The 16,139-nt window shown below is 45.6% G+C and overlaps 1 protein-coding gene across 1 annotated transcript; it reads left to right on the top strand.

Annotated features, from left to right (window-relative positions):
• Nucleotides 1–8,214: 8,214 nt before the first annotated feature.
• LOC147268782 (uncharacterized) lies at nucleotides 8,215–14,995 on the top strand. The gene is made up of 9 exons (XM_086192946.1): nucleotides 8,215–8,298; nucleotides 11,157–11,281; nucleotides 12,659–12,747; nucleotides 13,002–13,104; nucleotides 13,265–13,397; nucleotides 13,490–13,641; nucleotides 13,727–13,929; nucleotides 14,111–14,257; nucleotides 14,433–14,995. Exons 1-9 carry the CDS (start codon nucleotides 8,283–8,285, stop codon nucleotides 14,767–14,769), a joined length of 1,305 nt encoding a protein of 434 aa, XP_086049072.1. The 5' UTR covers nucleotides 8,215–8,282; the 3' UTR covers nucleotides 14,770–14,995.
• Nucleotides 14,996–16,139: the final 1,144 nt, after the last annotated feature.

Here is a 16,139-nt window from a genome sequence, read left to right as displayed (position 1 = left end):
TCGTTGTGGTGCCTGGCTTGGACCTGGGAACAACAAGAACACTGTTAGAAAACTGTCACTGGAACTGAGCCACAATTGGAGAACTGGGCTTAAGATCTCTGTCTCTAAAAGCAAGGGATTTCTTCATGGGTTTTCTCAAAGGTCTCAACCATTCATGCCATCTGTGTCAAACTTGCCGTTTGCCAATCATCGCACAACCCATGGCCACACCCCCTCCACACGTGGTGATGGAAGCAGTCAGAGACTAAAGTCAGAAGCTAGAGCTCAAAGTCAGAACCCCCAAATTAGCACTGGGTATGAGACAGAGATTCAAATCAGATAAGAGAAGCCCAAGTGAGAACTCTGAGGTCCAGCCAGAGAGGCGGTGGGCCGAGGGCAGGTTTTGTGTATTTAGACGATCCCCACCGAGGGAGAAGCTCATTTTTGTGGACAACGTCTTCATTTTTCAACAAATGAAGCAAAAAATTGTTGGCACTCTTACCTCTTGCACATTTTATGTTTATCAGTAACTTTGTCTGAGTTGCTGGGCCTGGCAAACCGAGCGGGCAGCTCTACTCGGGGTCCTACATGGATAACGTCATTGTAGTTACTGTCCAATGACAAGCCTCGAAATTTGCCAGCTTTTTTTCCTGTCTTAGCCCAGCCACTGCAGCCAGCGATACAGGAGTACAGCATCAAACAGAGACATTCATGTGTTCATGTCTCTGTAGGATGAAGTCAAATGAATCAAAGGGTCTACAAACTTGGTCATGAAGCTGGAGGGAAGGAGGGAAATGTAGCATGTAGATGGAGTCTTGTCATCCCTTCTTTGGAAACCTCAGTCTTCTGGAACATCAACGCTGTCCTCAATGTCATTGGGAATTTTCCACTCAATAAATATCCCTGATTTCCAACATTTGAGGTCTGGTGAGTTTTTCTTTCACCTGTCAATCATGACAAAAATGAGCATGACCTCGCAAAAAATGAGCACATCCATGGCCCCTGTGTGGTTGGAAGTGTTTGCTAGCAGATCCACAACAGTGGAGTGCTGGAAGCAGATTTTAGAAAGCCATGGTCCTGAACCCCGTTTACATCCACAGGATGGAGGGATTGATTTCTGCTGTTTTTTGGTGGAAAGACCTTGGGACTAGAGAGGCTGTTGAGGCAGAAGAGGCAGTGCAGAGATTGAAGCTAACAACCAGGGTTTGTTGTCCCACTATATAACCAATGGATGATGTGGATGACTTGAACTTGCCAAGAGACTGAAAATGGAAATTAGCTTTGACTAAATGTGTTCATTGGTTGTCTTTTGAAGTCACTGACTGTCATCACTGTGAACCTCCCAGTTCAGGAAGCTGCTGTGATTCCAGCAAACAGTGGCTGTCACAGAGACGCTACAGCCACTTTCCAAATGGAACAGACAGAAAAGGAGGCCAGAAAAGACGTGGAAAGGAGCCTTTATTTCAGAAAGAGGCTGAACAAGAGGAGAAGAAAGAGGGAAGAAAAGAAGCTCACGTCAATGTAGATCTTCAACTTCAGCTGTTAATCTGAGAGGGAGGAGAACAGAAATCAGCATCAAAACACAGTAACATCATGCATATTACATTTGTGTGTGTGTGTGGGGGCGGGGGGGCGTCATAGCAACTGTCTTGCTGGATGTTTCCCCTTCAGCCCCCTGCAGCAAACAGATTTCCCACATCAGATCATTTATTCTATTGAAAATCTGTCATTTTGTCTTCTTTTCCAGTTGCTTCCCACTGTTCAATCACCACTCACTGGCCACCCCATCAGGTCCACCTGGACCATCTAACCTGATCCCTTTAGCGCTGCCATCAATTCTGCCTTTGTCAAGACGATAAAGTTGATGTTTGATTGACACTGTCACAAGTAGTGATTTAATCATGTTCATTGTTGGGAGTGTACGAAGTTTGCAGTGGTGTTGAACCAGACTGCATTGTTTTGAGAGGTGTTTGTGATTTCCATCCAAGATGGGGCCAGAATGCAACTGAGCTGCCACTGAATCTGTTACCAATGGAAGCCAAGCCTAAGTGTGTTGTCTGCTTCTTGTTTTTTAGTGCCGGGGGTAGAAACAGAGGCTGGTGAGGAAACTGCAGCAAAGACTGGGCTCTAAGATCCCACACCTCTGACCTCCGCACATCCAAGCGGCACCACACCTTCTGCCAGTACAATGCTTCATCTACAGAGTGAGAAATACAAACATGAATCATACACCTGCAAAAGGATTGAAGAAAAACAGAGTCATGGTGAAACACTCACAGCTGGGAAGTTGCTTCTTGCAGCCGAAGGAAGAAAAGAGGAGAGTCTGCTTCTGCACATTGGGGACAGGGACTTGGTGGCCAGTGAAGCAAGATGTCACTGCACCTGCTTCTGAAACTCTACTCAGTAGCTTTCTAAAAAGATGAAGGACACCACAGAGTGACACCTGTATGAAAATGGGTCCAAGTGTTTCTGTGAGACTGGGATTGAGGAGAGGCTTTTGAGAAGAGCACAGGTGCTACAACTTCATAGGCTGAATCTGCTTTTTAAAGAGGCTGGAAGACAAAGGGAGGGACTCCCCACATCAACCTACAAGACACATCGTCTGAAGACCAGACTTCAGAAGACGCATCCTTTCTTGAGATCTAAGACGCTTCAACAACACACCGTACTTTGTATCTGTTCACTCAACAAAGAACTTGTTCTCAGAATGAATAAACTTCTGGAAATGATTTCCAGCTCAATAAAATGATCTCATTTCACAAGAAACAACTCTGTGGAGTGACCTGAATGTAAATCTGTTGAATTAACATGATGAATGAGTGTCGCTGCTCCTCAGTTACCAGGATGACGTCCAGCTCCATTTTGAAGGCTCCATGTAGCATATTAGCAGAATGTCCTTCCAACTTGGGACAAACATGTTGGATCAACACCCTGTATTTGTGTTCCTGTTCCACCGTTTCTAGGATCAAGTCCAGATGGAACTTTCTTACAACTTTGGACTCCCAACTGAAAACACTGGAAATGTTTGTCTTGTTCATCAACACCACCTGCATGAGTTGGGTTCAGAACAACTTTGATTTCTCCCCAAAACATGAAACATACAGAACAGAACTGTCATGGAGGGACAGCCTTTGTTTACTTCAACAACTTTCTACTCAACCCTTCTTCACTGAGGTCTTAATATGACAGAACTTCTTTACATTTCCAGCTTCAGTGCATTTAGAATTCTTGAGATGTTTTCAAACCACTTTTCCTGCTCAGTCCGATCCACACAACTACTAACAAAACCATCAGAACAATGAGTGCATGGTTAAACACATCTCGGAGGAAAACAATGAAATGTCTACTTAAAGTTCAGTCACACATCAATTCACTAAAAGGAGCACATGTCTCCTATGTAATTATGGTATCGGATACGTACATTGGCACCGGTACCTGCACAGTTTAGAGGAAGCAACTGCTGCCTTACAGCACTCAACAATTTTCTCAGCTCAACTGTCAAGAGTGGCAGTTTTAAGTCCAACGTCTGGATTCAATAAAGTTCCAATTTCTTTGAATGCTGCATTCGCCTCGTCCAGCTGAGGCTGACAATCACATGGGAATCAGGGAACAAGAAAAACAACAGGCCATCCAGAAGACCTTGAAGGGCTGGACCCCCGCGGAGATGAAAAAACAGTGGTGGGACCTGAGATTGGCTGAAGTTCCCTTCATCACCAGTTTTGTTGATCATCATGTTCATACATCTGGACCTCTTCTAGTGAGGGGAAGAACGAGTCCCCATGGACTGGGGGTTCCATGGAGTAAAAATATGAACAAGATCATTAACCTGGAAATGTATTTAAGACAATAAAAACCAAAGTCATTCAGATAATTCCTCTAGAAATGTAAATAAAACACAATCAAGACCCAAATCACTTCTGATACAGAACCATGAAACAGGACTGGAGGCCATCATTTTACAGGATCCATTTTTAATGATCAAAAATAAATATAAACAAAATGTAAAATACAAAAATAGACAGAGACAAAGACAGAGGTCATTGCTTGATGAACTCTTTGATACCGTACCAGGCGATCATGAACCGTGTCATGATACCAAACTGCCAACTTACAATGTGAATGAAGATTATTTTACTCTGTCTCCTTGTCCAGGTTCCAGTAGGCAGGTCTCCCACAGTGCAGGTTAACATCAACATCTCTGAAGATGTACTTGCGGATAAATCTGGGCTGCCGGTGTTCCTCAACAGGTCTGGGTGGTTCCCTAGACCCAGATGATGAGAGGGACATCTGGCTCTCATGACCTGTCTCTGGTGAGGCGTCTGCTGTCCTCCTTTCTGTACTCTGTCTTTGGTTATCAGGGTCTGGACAGTCGTTTCACTCGACTGGGACCTCTGGATATTCGGTTGAATCCTGAAGCACAAGACAAAAGTATAAAAGGTTCATCAGAGCTCAGAAATGTCTGAGTTCTATTCAGCTTTCTTCAATGTTCCAAGCTTCACGTGTCAAAATGCGTGTATTTAAAAATACAGAGATTTGTAAAAACACTCAGCATGATTCAACGTTCAAGCTTTAGAAAATAAAAATGCACGTCTCTAAAAAAATGCACGTGTTCCAATGATTTGAATCACTTACTGATTTGCCAGAGTTCCCGGAGTCCCTCCAGGCTCAGGCCCCAACAAGAGGGTCCTCGCCCCGGAGTACCTCCAGGCTCAGGCCCCAATAATAGGGTCTTCACCCCGGAGTACCTCCAGGCTCAGGCCCCAATAATAGGGTCTTCGCCCCAGAGTACCTCCAGGCTCAGGCCCCAATAATAGGGTCTTCGCCCCAGAGTACCTCCAGGCTCAGGCCCCAATAAGAGGGTCTTCGCCCCAGAGTACCTCCAGGCTCAGGCCCCAATAATAGGGTCTTCGCCCCAGAGTACCTCCAGGCTCAGGCCCCAATAATAGGGTCTTCACCCCAGAGTACCTCCAGGCTCAGGCCCGAGTAAAAAAAAAAAAAAGCAAAAACAGTTTGTCACTTTTCCCCTTGTTGATCGAAGCGAAGTAAAATCTGGTCAACTGGACGTAAGTTTATCTTGAAGACGTTTCACCTCTCATCCGAGAGGCTTCTTCAGTTCTAGTGAAGAGTGTGGAAGCTCCAGCTTATAAACCTATGTGGGAGTGGTCAGTGCTATTGTGGTGGAAACGACCCTCCCGAGACTCACCTGGCCTCCCCAAACGACAGTCGTTGTGCGGTGTCAGGGAGTTTCAGGGGTGGTCGTTAGGGAGTTTCACCGACCACTCAGATGCTAATGGGCTGTGCTGGCATCAGCCGTTCCACATGGGTCTTTCAGCTGAACTCTTTGGGGAAGCTTTGAAAGGACTTGGTTGTAAATAGGTGAAAGGAAATGTCGCAGTCCACCTCCTCTGTTCAAAGATGGTTTCTCTATCCTGACGTGGATGGCTTCTTTAACTCCTCTTTCAAACCATCTGTCCTCTCTGTCGAGGATTTGGACACGGTCGTCCTGGAAAGAGTGGCTTTCTTCCTTGAGGTGGAGGAAAACCGCTGAGTCCTGTCCTCCAGAGTTGGCTCTTCTATGTTGGGCCATGCGCTTGTTGAGGGGCTGTTTGGTTTCCCCTATGTAGAGATCCGTGCAGGCCTCACTGCATCTGACAGCGTGTACCAGATTGCTTTTCTGGCTGTGAGGGGTGGGATCTTTGGGGTGAACCAGTCTTTGTCTCAGAGTGTTGTCTGGTTTAAAAGACACAGGGATGCGGTGCTTATTATAGATTCTCCTTAATTTCTCAGAAACCCCTGCCACATAGGGGATCACTATGTTTTTTCTCCTGCCTTCTTCATCTTCCCTCCTCCTGGAGCTCTCCTCCTTTCTGGACCTGGAAGAGGATTTTACAAAGGTCCAGTCAGGGAAGCCACAAGTTTTAAGTGCTCTTTTCAGATGCTGCTGTTCTTTTTTTTCCGGCCTTGGACGCTGGTGGGGATGGTCTCCGCTCGGTGTTGCAGCGTCCTGATGACACCTAACTTGTGCTCCAGAGGATGGTGAGAGTCAAAAAGCAAGTATTGGTCAGTGTGGGTGGGTTTCCTGTACACATCCACCCTCAGGCTCCTGTCCTCTTGAATGTAGACGTCGCAGTCCAAAAAGGGCAGATGGTTGTCTTTCACATCCTCTCTGGTGAACTTGATGTTGATGTCTACCGAGTTGATGTGTGCTGTAAACGGTTGTACCTCCTGAACCTTAATCTTCACCCAGGTGTCATCAACGTATCGGAACCAGTGGGTGGGGGAGGGTCCACTGAAGGAAGTCAGGGCCCTCTGTTCCACCTCTTCCATGTATAGGTTGGCCACGATAGGAGATACGGGAGAACCCATGGCACAGCCGTGTTTTTGCCTGAAAAACTTCCCTCTGTACTGGAAGTAAGTTGTGTTCAGGCAAAGGTCCAGAAGTTGGCAGATTTGGTCCGGATTGAGGTTGGTCCTGTTGCTGAGGGTGTTGTCCAGCTGTAGGCGTTTCTTCACTGTTTCCACAGCCTCCACGGTAGGGACGCAGGTGAACAAGGAGGTCACATCGTAGGACACCACGGTCTCATCTGGGTCCAGCTTGAGTTCTCTAATCTTGTTCACGAAGTCCATGGAATTCTGGACGTGGTGGGGGGTTTTCCCTACCAAAGGGGCTAAGATGGTGGCGACGTGTTTGGCGATGTTGTACGTCACGGAGTTTATGCTGCTGACAATGGGTTGGAGCGGGTCACCTTCCTTGTGGATTTTGGGGAGGCCGTTCCTTCAGTGGACCCTCCCCCACCCACTGGTTCCGATACGTTGATGACACCTGGGTGAAGATTAAGGTTCAGGAGGTACAACCGTTTACAGCACACATCAACTCGGTAGACGTCAACATCAAGTTCACCAGAGAGGATGTGAAAGACAACCATCTGCCCTTTTTGGACTGCGACGTCTACATTCAAGAGGACAGGAGCCTGAGGGTGGATGTGTACAGGAAACCCACCCACACTGACCAATACTTGCTTTTTGACTCTCACCATCCTCTGGAGCACAAGTTAGGTGTCATCAGGACGCTGCAACACCGAGCGGAGACCATCCCCACCAGCGTCCAAGGCCGGAAAAAAGAACAGCAGCATCTGAAAAGAGCACTTAAAACTTGTGGCTTCCCAGACTGGACCTTTGTAAAATCCTCTTCCAGGTCCAGAAAGGAGGAGAGCTCCAGGAGGAGGGAAGATGAAGAAGGCAGGAGAAAAAACATAGCGATCCCCTATGTGGCAGGGGTTTCTGAGAAATTAAGGAGAATCTATAATAAGCACCACATCCCTGTGTCTTTTAAACCAGACAACACTCTGAGACAAAGACTGGTTCACCCCAAAGATCCCACCCCTCACAGCCAGAAAAGCAATCTGGTATACGCTGTCAGATGCAGTGAGGCCTGCACGGATCTCTACATAGGGGAAACCAAACAGCCCCTCAACAAGCGCATGGCCCAACATAGAAGAGCCAACTCTGGAGGACAGGACTCAGCGGTTTTCCTCCACCTCAAGGAGGAAAGCCACTCCTTCCAGGACGACCATGTCCAAATACTCGACAGAGAGGACAGATGGTTTGAAAGAGGAGTTAAAGAAGCCATCCACGTCAGGATAGAGAAACCATCTTTGAACAGAGGAGGTGGACTGCGACATTTCCTTTCACCTATTTACAACCAAGTCCTTTCAAAACTTCCCCAAAGAGCTCAGCTGAAAGACCCATGTGGAACGGCTGATGCCAGCACAGCCCATTAGCATCTGAGTGGTCGGTGAAACTCCCTACCGACCACCCCTGAAACTCCCTGACACCTCACAACGACTGTCATTTGGGGAGGCCAGGTGAGTCTCGGGAGGGTCGTTTCCACCACAATAGCACTGACCACTCCCACATAGGTTTATAAGCTGGAGTTTCCACACTCTTCACTAGAACTGAAGAAGCCTCTCGGATGAGAGGTGAAACGTCTTCAAGATAAACTTACGTCCAGTTGACCAGATTTTACTTCGCTTCGATCTAATGAGACTTTTCAAAGTAAACAGACTCAGAAATAAAGCTTTCCATCTACAATCTACAAACACTGGTCTGCCCAACAAATGTTTCCCATTGTTGTCCCAAATAGGATTTTCTATGTCACACAGCAAAGGTTTTTCAGGTTTGAGCAGATTTTCTGAGTTGAGTGGGGAACCCACGTGAAACGCCACAGATACCTGAGGAGCGCATGCGCACACGTGTCTGAACAGGTCCCGGAGCCGAGCGAAGTCTGCTGCTGGATAATCAGGATGACGGCGCCCTCAGGTACAGTTAAGCTAATTAACTTGAATGTGTGGTCGGGGTCTGGCGCTCTTTTGATATGTTTGAATATCATCCTTGTGTAGAGACATGATGTTGACTCATGGAAGCTAACGCTACGAGGGCTTCCATGGGCGTTGACTTTTGAAGTAGAATCGCGGACATAAGCGCCAATTAGCTTGCATGTTGTTTTATCCGGTGCTGCAGTTCTGTTTCGTCCCTGCTGACCGCCAGAGGGCGGTGCTTAAAGCACTGCATGTTCCCTTCACGCACGCGCAATCCGAGCACTAACACCAACAACGTCACCTGTGACACCCGGATGACCCGGAAGAGGCAACAATATCTTCCGGTGTCATCAGAGTTTTTTTTTTTCCTTTATTGAAATATACAAACAAACGAGGCACAAAGTGTCACTCAACGTCACATACATTTTGCCTGGGGTTGAGCATTTTCAATGTACATCTCAAACTTAAAATGATACTCATAAACAAAGACAACTAAAATAAAATCAATAAATCTCAGGGGCCATCTCATAATAACTGAAATGTTTCTATTAAGAAAATAATTTAAGGGCTCTCTTTTCTTTGAACTTCAAATTAACAGTATTTCTCTTCTTAATTCTTCTTGCTGAGATGGGGAAGGAAATGGTTAAATGGTAAATGGACTCAATTTTATATCACACTTTTCTACCTCAGCAGCACTCAAAGCACTTTACAGTGTCATCTCATTCACCCATTCACACACACACACTCACACACTGATGGTGGAGGCTGCCATGCAAGGCGCCAACCTACTCATCAGGAGCAATTATGGGTTCAGTATCTTGCTCAAGGACACTTCGACATGGTCACCGGGGTCGGGGATCGAACCAGCGACCCTTTGGTTCTGGACGGCCACGCTACCCCTGAACCATGCTGCCCATGCTGGAAAAAGCAGGGTAAATGAGTCTGGACAGACGATCCATTCTGGATGATAAAACTCTCCCAAAAATTGAGACGTCTCTCTGCAGCCACCTGTTCAGAATTGCCTCACACTTGGCCACGTTGCTGCAAATATTCATATTTTCAGTTGTTGTTTTATCCTCAGAGACAGCGATCCCCAAATATTGACTCTCTTTTTTAATCTTTATGTTATACAGATCTGGCCGCCTCTAATTTGGCGCAATCTCGTGCTGGGGCCCTGACCGGTCCGTGACGGTCCCTGCTCGGCAGTAGGCAGGTCCGTGACTGTAATGAGATCCCCCGCGATGACGTCATTGGCGCGGGGCCGAGTCGTAACGCCCCTAAGTGCCGTTTGTGGAAATTACCTGCACTGCTTTATCAGTCCACCAGGAGGAGCAGTCATTATAAGTGGTTACCGTGTGTGAAGACAGCGGCTCTACTGTCATGCCTGCAGCATTTAATGTATACATTAACCTCTTCATGTATTTTCAAGTCCTATCAATAGTTTCTACTCAAACAAACTGAATTTGTGTTACTGAAACGTGTCTTTTCTTTACATTCATTATGAAGTCTGAGTAAAGTGTACTTTTTAATAGCCTATTTTATTGTACTCATGTGATTGAGCTCAGACAAGTCAGTATCCTCACATTTTGTTCAGATTCAACTGTCAGCCAGAGGCTTTTGAGAATTGATTGATGGACTGCAGTGCTGAGGGAAGTTGATCTTCATTTTGTAGAAACAAAGTTGTGTCATCTGCCAGTTGACTTGTTCCAGTTTGTCCGTCCATACCACTCAACCCTTCAGTGGGACTACTTTTGATGAGAAGAGAGAATATTTCAGCAACCATTATGAACAATCATGGGGAGCTGCCGCACCCCTGCCGGATGCCCCTCTTAATCTCAAATCTGGGACAAGTGCCATGACCTCAAGCTACAGAACTGTTGATTCCATGATGTAACATCCCAATCATATCTAGAAATCTTCTTCCAAAACCCAAATGAGATCATGCTTTTAAAATAAATGTGTGCTCAACAGAATCAAGCGCTTCATCAAAATCCTCAAATCAAATAAAGCCCCTGTCTTGAACCATGTGACTGTCATCAAGCAGCTCCAGTTCAAGTCTGATGTTCTTGTGAATGAAGCTGCCTTTCAGGAAGCTGGATTGGGTCTCACTCATTCTAGAAGAGATGCCTTCTTCCAGCCAGCAGCAGCAGCACCTTGAAGAATCTTATAGTCTGTATGAAGCAGAGGGATCGGTCGAAGATGATCTCATCTTGGTTTGTCTTTTCCAGGTTTAGGGGTCAAAGTGATGAACCCCTGTTTCATGGTTGACATGAAGTGTTTTTCTCTAAACATTCTTTTAAGGCTTCAAATAGTCGACATCTTACATCCCTCCAAAAGCATTGCTAACAGTTGGTTGTGAGCCCATCTGTCCCTGGGGTTTGTTGAAGGCCATTTTCCAAAGAACTGTGTCCAGCTCCTCCATTGTGAGGTCCAACTCACACAGATCTCTAAAGGAGTCGTCAACACAAGGGAGAAAGTTCTCCATCTTATCAAACAGGATATCAGCATCGACTGCAGAGGAACTAGAGAATACAGATGGCAAGAAAAGGAGAAGACCTCTTTTTCTGTACTCCTCAAATCTTGGTTTTCTGTCCCATTAATCATTAGACTTGGAAGAGAATTTCTCTGCTGTCTGCTTTGTTCCAGATGACAAAAACATGAGGAATTGTTTTCTCCTGCTTCAATGCACTTGGCTCTTGAGCTGATGAAGGCTCCCTGAGCTCTCAAGATAAAGATCGTCTCATTCAAGTTGGAATTCCATGAATTTATTCTTCTCTTGAGAGTGGAGCTCTGCTTTATTACAACATATATTTATTTCCCAAAGTAAATGACTTTCATATTCTCTTTTTTCTTGTTTAGTTCTTCCACCAGCTTTTAGCTGGGTTACATTGAAGCCAAAAACCCCCACTGAGCCCCAGGGGGTCCCTCTCACCCATCCCAAACCAGTGCCAAATCTCATCCCACTGCGGCAAAATCCCAGACCAGTAAGACCCATTTATTGCCTTTGAATATTTCCGTCCAATTAGATGTGTACATGTACTTCTCTCTCATTGCTCAGCCAACACGTACATGCCATGACCACATGCTAGATTCTGAAAGGTGAAGCACAGTTATCAGTGTCATTCTCCAGCTGTCCAGTCAGCAGCCACAGCTGTGCAGGGAGGAAACCCAGCACTCATGTGTTCACCTCCTATTGAGGGCTCAGGATTTCACCATTTCATGAATGGCTGAAAGTGTCCTTTCTCCTCGCTCACCATTGTGTGGGTTGTTTAGGAATTCTACGTTTTTACAGTGTGTTGCTTTTCATGGGTAAAAATGCCAGTCATACGGTAAAAGAGCCTGCATGAGACTGTATATTAGTAGACGCTGTATTTGATACACCATTCAAAAGATTTGGGTTTCCTAGATACTAAAAAGCCAGAACAATGTTTCAAACGAGCTTGAGATGCTACAGAAGATCAACAAGCACAACTGTCAAAAGAAGAAAGTACAACTCAGCTTATTATCATCCCCTTTTATTATCCCCTACAAAAATTATGATATCTGAAAGGCTTGAATGATTGTCAAGAGATCCTGTGAGACAGAAACATGGAGCTCAAGAGCTGAAATATGTACATACACGCACGTGTGCTTTGACATCAGAGTCACTGCGTCAATCACTGTGCTTTCACGCTCGCTCTTGATTCACAAATGACCAGATTCTGAACTGCGTCAGGGTCATTCATCCATCCATCCATCCATCTTCTTCCACTTATCCTGTTAAGGCTCACGGGGGAGGGGGCTGGAGCCTATCCCAGCAGCTTTCAGGGCTGAGGCGGGTTTACCCTGGACAGGTCAGATCAGAGTCATGCAATTGACAAATTGTGGTTGGAATGAGTTTGACCTCTTTGGTAATTTAGCATTTTCTGATGAAGACCTTATTAATATGTCAATATCAGTTGGGTTTTTAGTTCATTTTGGTTAAGTAGTTTATTTTGAAAATATTTGAAAACACCAAAATGAGAACATGTACATATATGAACAGGCAAAAAAAACTACATCCTTGCCAAAGCTCAAGCAAATCAAAAACCAGTAATTCTGAAAAAGTGAAAAATGGATTTAATGTTCAAAGAGATGAAGGAAGAAGTAAAAAAAAAAAAGAAAATTGTAGTCTGACAGGTAAAGGTGACAGGTTGAGCCTCAAGCAACCATATTGGCATTGGTTATATTTCTACCTGTGGGCCTGCAGGTCCACTGGTTGCTGGGTTTGTATTGTGCAGGGCTTGGACTCTCCTCATACCTGCTCCCACTACGTAATTTCTTTCCTCAGTATGATAACTGTTCCCATGCATCAGTTAACCAAAAAGGTCTGATTCCTTTAGAGAGGCAGCAACACCTTAAAGACCACCAAAGCAGACACCCTGAGAAAAGAGGTGATCGAGAACCGTCAGGCAGAAGAGGAATTCCAGAGGTATGGCATGTAGTTTACCTTCAACCTGTTTGAGGAGGCTCCTCAATATGATCAGAGTTCTCTACAGGACACTGCTGGACTGAGCTGAAGCCTGTGATTTGTCTGAGGGAATTCTACATGCTGGCTGGTCCAATAATACCAGTAATGGATGGGATGGCCAGTGTGGATGCTGCTATGTGGAACTGAATTGTCTGGTTTTGAGATTTCTGTAAACCACTCTGTGTTAAGAGTAATTTCTCTGTGTGTTGACCCAGAATTCAGTGCCTGTTGGAGGGGGCAGGTGATCATAATCGAGGGCACATCACCACCAAGGAGCCATTTAGGGACCAGAAGGCTCCTCAACTCCAGGAAAAAGAGGTGGGTAAAGACCAGTAGACAGTTGGTGAAAATGAAGGTTACACAACACAAATACAAGGAGGATTAGCCAGAACATTTCTGCTCTCTGAACACCTTTTTAAAACAAGGGATTTTCATGTAAAAATGTGCTCCTTGTGTTTGTCTCTTTTTGGCTGCTCAGTTGATGCAGAAATACACAAAGAAATGGCTGCAGGAGGAAAGAGGAAGGAGAGACTTGGTGCGACAGGTGGCAGAGCGCCAAAAGAACTACAGAGTGGCAGAGGAGAAGTTGACAAAATCAAAGCAAAGTATTGGTAAGCTGCTAGACTTCACGTAGTATGAACAAGTATGATCATTTGTTGAAGAGATCCTTTTCATTCAAAGAATTTCTATGCAAATACCACAGTGAAAGAAGTCACTAAGAAAAATCAAGAGCTACTTCGTCAAGCACTGGAGGAGGCACAAGCAGAGCTCATCCTGAAATTTAGAGTAATTGGTGAAATCCTCACTATTAGTTCACTTCCCCAGAAGAGACTGAAGGCTCTTGATGGCACTGAGGTAAGTGAAAGAAAGGATTGGTGTCTTCTCACAGTTCACACACTTCCTTCCATGTGTCATGGTTTTCCCTTGTGTCCCATGCCAGCCTGCAGGCCAGGATCTCATGGAAGAGATGTCCCTGTCCGAGCTGCGGAAGCGGCTGTTCCACCTGAAGGAACAACAGAAAAAAGATGAGATAGAGAAAAACGAGCGTCTCAGGCAGAAGCTGAAGAAAGAAAAGCAGCAGGAGCAGGAGAGGTTGAAGAATATGACGCGCAAGAGAGAAGTGGCAAAGGCTGCTCCAGCCAGGTCAGGATAATAACATGGAACATGAATATTGCCATTCCTAGGGTCAGAGCCCATGTGGGCTGGGAGGGACCCATATGAGGAAGAGCTGTTCTGATTGCAATGTGTCAGATGCTTTCATTTGAGGAGGGTGAGCTCTGAGAGATCCAGCACCACAAAGTCATGGTTGTTTCGCATGTTCCAGGAAAGTGGAGGAGAAAGCCAGAGAGGAAGCGATGAAGCAGAAGCTGCAGAAAGAGAAGCAGCAGCAGCAGCAGCAGCAGCAGAAGAGCATCAAAAAGAGGGCCCTCGATGCCTGCAAGAGAGAAGAGGCAAAGGCTGCTGCAATCAGGTCAGGATGATACAGTCAAATATGAATGTACCCATGGCCAGAGGCCGAGTGGCCTGGGAGTGACCCATGTGAGGCCGAGTTGTTCCTGTTGCATTCAGACAGATATTTTGATTGGGAAAGGTTAAGCTCTGAGAGACCCAGCACCACAAAGTCATGGTAGTTTTGCATGTTGCAGGCAAGTGAAGGAGAAAGCCAGAGAGGAAAAAATGAAGCAGGATCAGAAGAAGAAATGTGTGGAGAAATTGCTGGTGAGTCAAAGGAAAAGGGAAATGGGTAGAGACAAAATCAAGCCAGCCCCCAGGCAGCATCAACAGTCTGATTCTAGAAAACAGCGCCAAGGGGCCAACGTTGCTGCCGACTCATTCCAACTGACACCGTGGGAAAATGGTGACCGTCTGTCACCAGGATTACAGTTCAGAATCTCCATCACCGACTCAAACCCAGGACCCATATTCTCCAGAAGACATTCATTTGATGGACTCGTGCTTTTACCCGGACGTGTTCCTCCTTGATACGGCTGCTTGTGATTGCCCTCCCTCTGCTGTGAGCAGATAAACACTGTGGGCTCCAGGTTGGAGGCCCTGGGTGTAAATGCCTGTGGCCTCCTTATTACTGGCTGCTACCATAGAATGGTTATCAATGGCCATCTGTGCACACAGAATTGCTGTTCCTATATGTTCCCGCTCAGAGACAGAGACGCTATTGCGCATGCGCGACTCTCGGCAGAGATTATAATCAAGTGAGATACCGTACTCTGTTGGAAAAACGCGTCTGGCGACAATAGTCGACGATGAATTCCATTGTCGACTATTTTGATTATTGATTTTTGTCGACAACGTCGACTAATCGTTGCAGTCCTATTCTGCAGTGGACCACAGGCCAAGGTCACATCCCACTCCTTCCATCAGAGAAGAAGGATTTTGCTGGAACAGTCAAGTTTCACCATGTCTGCAATGCAGGCTTTGGGCATCACAAAGTCTGTTCCCCTGTTGTGTCAGCATGTACCAAGACTGTTGTGCGACCTGTGAGGCATTTGAGGTCCGAGGACCAATTCAAAGAGCTTCTGAAGGAAGCTTTTCATCTCGGCCATGAATTCAACAATTTTAAATTCCATGAACTGCCTCTGTTTTCAGGGTTGAAGTTCAACTTAGAAGTTTAGCTCCAACTGCTACTGTGACTCCCTTCTCTTTTTAAAAACTACTACTGCCTCTTAGTAGTACTGCATGTGCATTCTAAGAGCTTGTCATAACTGTACTCCTGAACATACAAGACAAAAATTCAGGTTTGGAAGTAATTGGCCTCAACAAATAAACATTTAAAACCCATTTGTCAAATTTGTTGGTGTTCAACCGGTTAAACCCACAACGTTAGCATGTAGGATGGATGATTTAGTCTATAGGTCGACGCAGTAAAATAAATGTCTCGTCCGTGATGGTTTTGTAACATCAACAGCGGCCCTAAGGCCTGCCGTATCCTGCTCACTGAGGGCCCAATGAACAAGTGGAAGAATCCCTCCAGAACTGGTGGTGTCTGGCTCACTGGAAGTGTTGAAATCCAGATCCTCCACTTCCTACGTTAAAAAAAAGCAGATTTAAAAATCGGTTATAAAATCGGAGGACATGAAGTCAAACTACTAAGGCCAGCAGCTTCTGAGCTTCCTCCATGTGAACAGAGCTGATGCTATGCTGATGCATGAAGTATCGGCTCTTCTGTTTTCCCCCAACGTGGCCAAAGAGATGCAAGCCAAAACTTTTCAACTCTCTATCAAATATATTATGTAGAAGTCACCATGTTCAAAGTGCTGGTAGTTATATGCTGTGAATATATTGCATTTTAGTCATTTGAAGCATCACCTACCTAATTAAAAAAAAACTGTAATTAG

The sequence above is a fragment of the Aulostomus chinensis genome, chromosome 2 (genome assembly GCF_037954235.1).
Source record: "Aulostomus chinensis isolate RoL2024-O1b breed Wild chromosome 2, RoL_Achi_v1.0, whole genome shotgun sequence".
Lineage (NCBI taxonomy): Eukaryota > Metazoa > Chordata > Actinopteri > Syngnathiformes > Aulostomidae > Aulostomus > Aulostomus chinensis.
This window is presented reverse-complemented; position numbering and strand designations above follow the sequence as displayed.

Bases quoted from the DNA above. Each gene is read 5' to 3' on its own strand.
- LOC147268782 (XM_086192946.1), top strand. The intron at 13,105-13,264 runs GTGGGTAAAGAC...TTGGCTGCTCAG, and splicing joins CTCAACTCCAGGAAAAAGAG to TTGATGCAGAAATACACAAA. The intron at 13,398-13,489 runs GTAAGCTGCTAG...CAAATACCACAG, and splicing joins AAAATCAAAGCAAAGTATTG to TGAAAGAAGTCACTAAGAAA.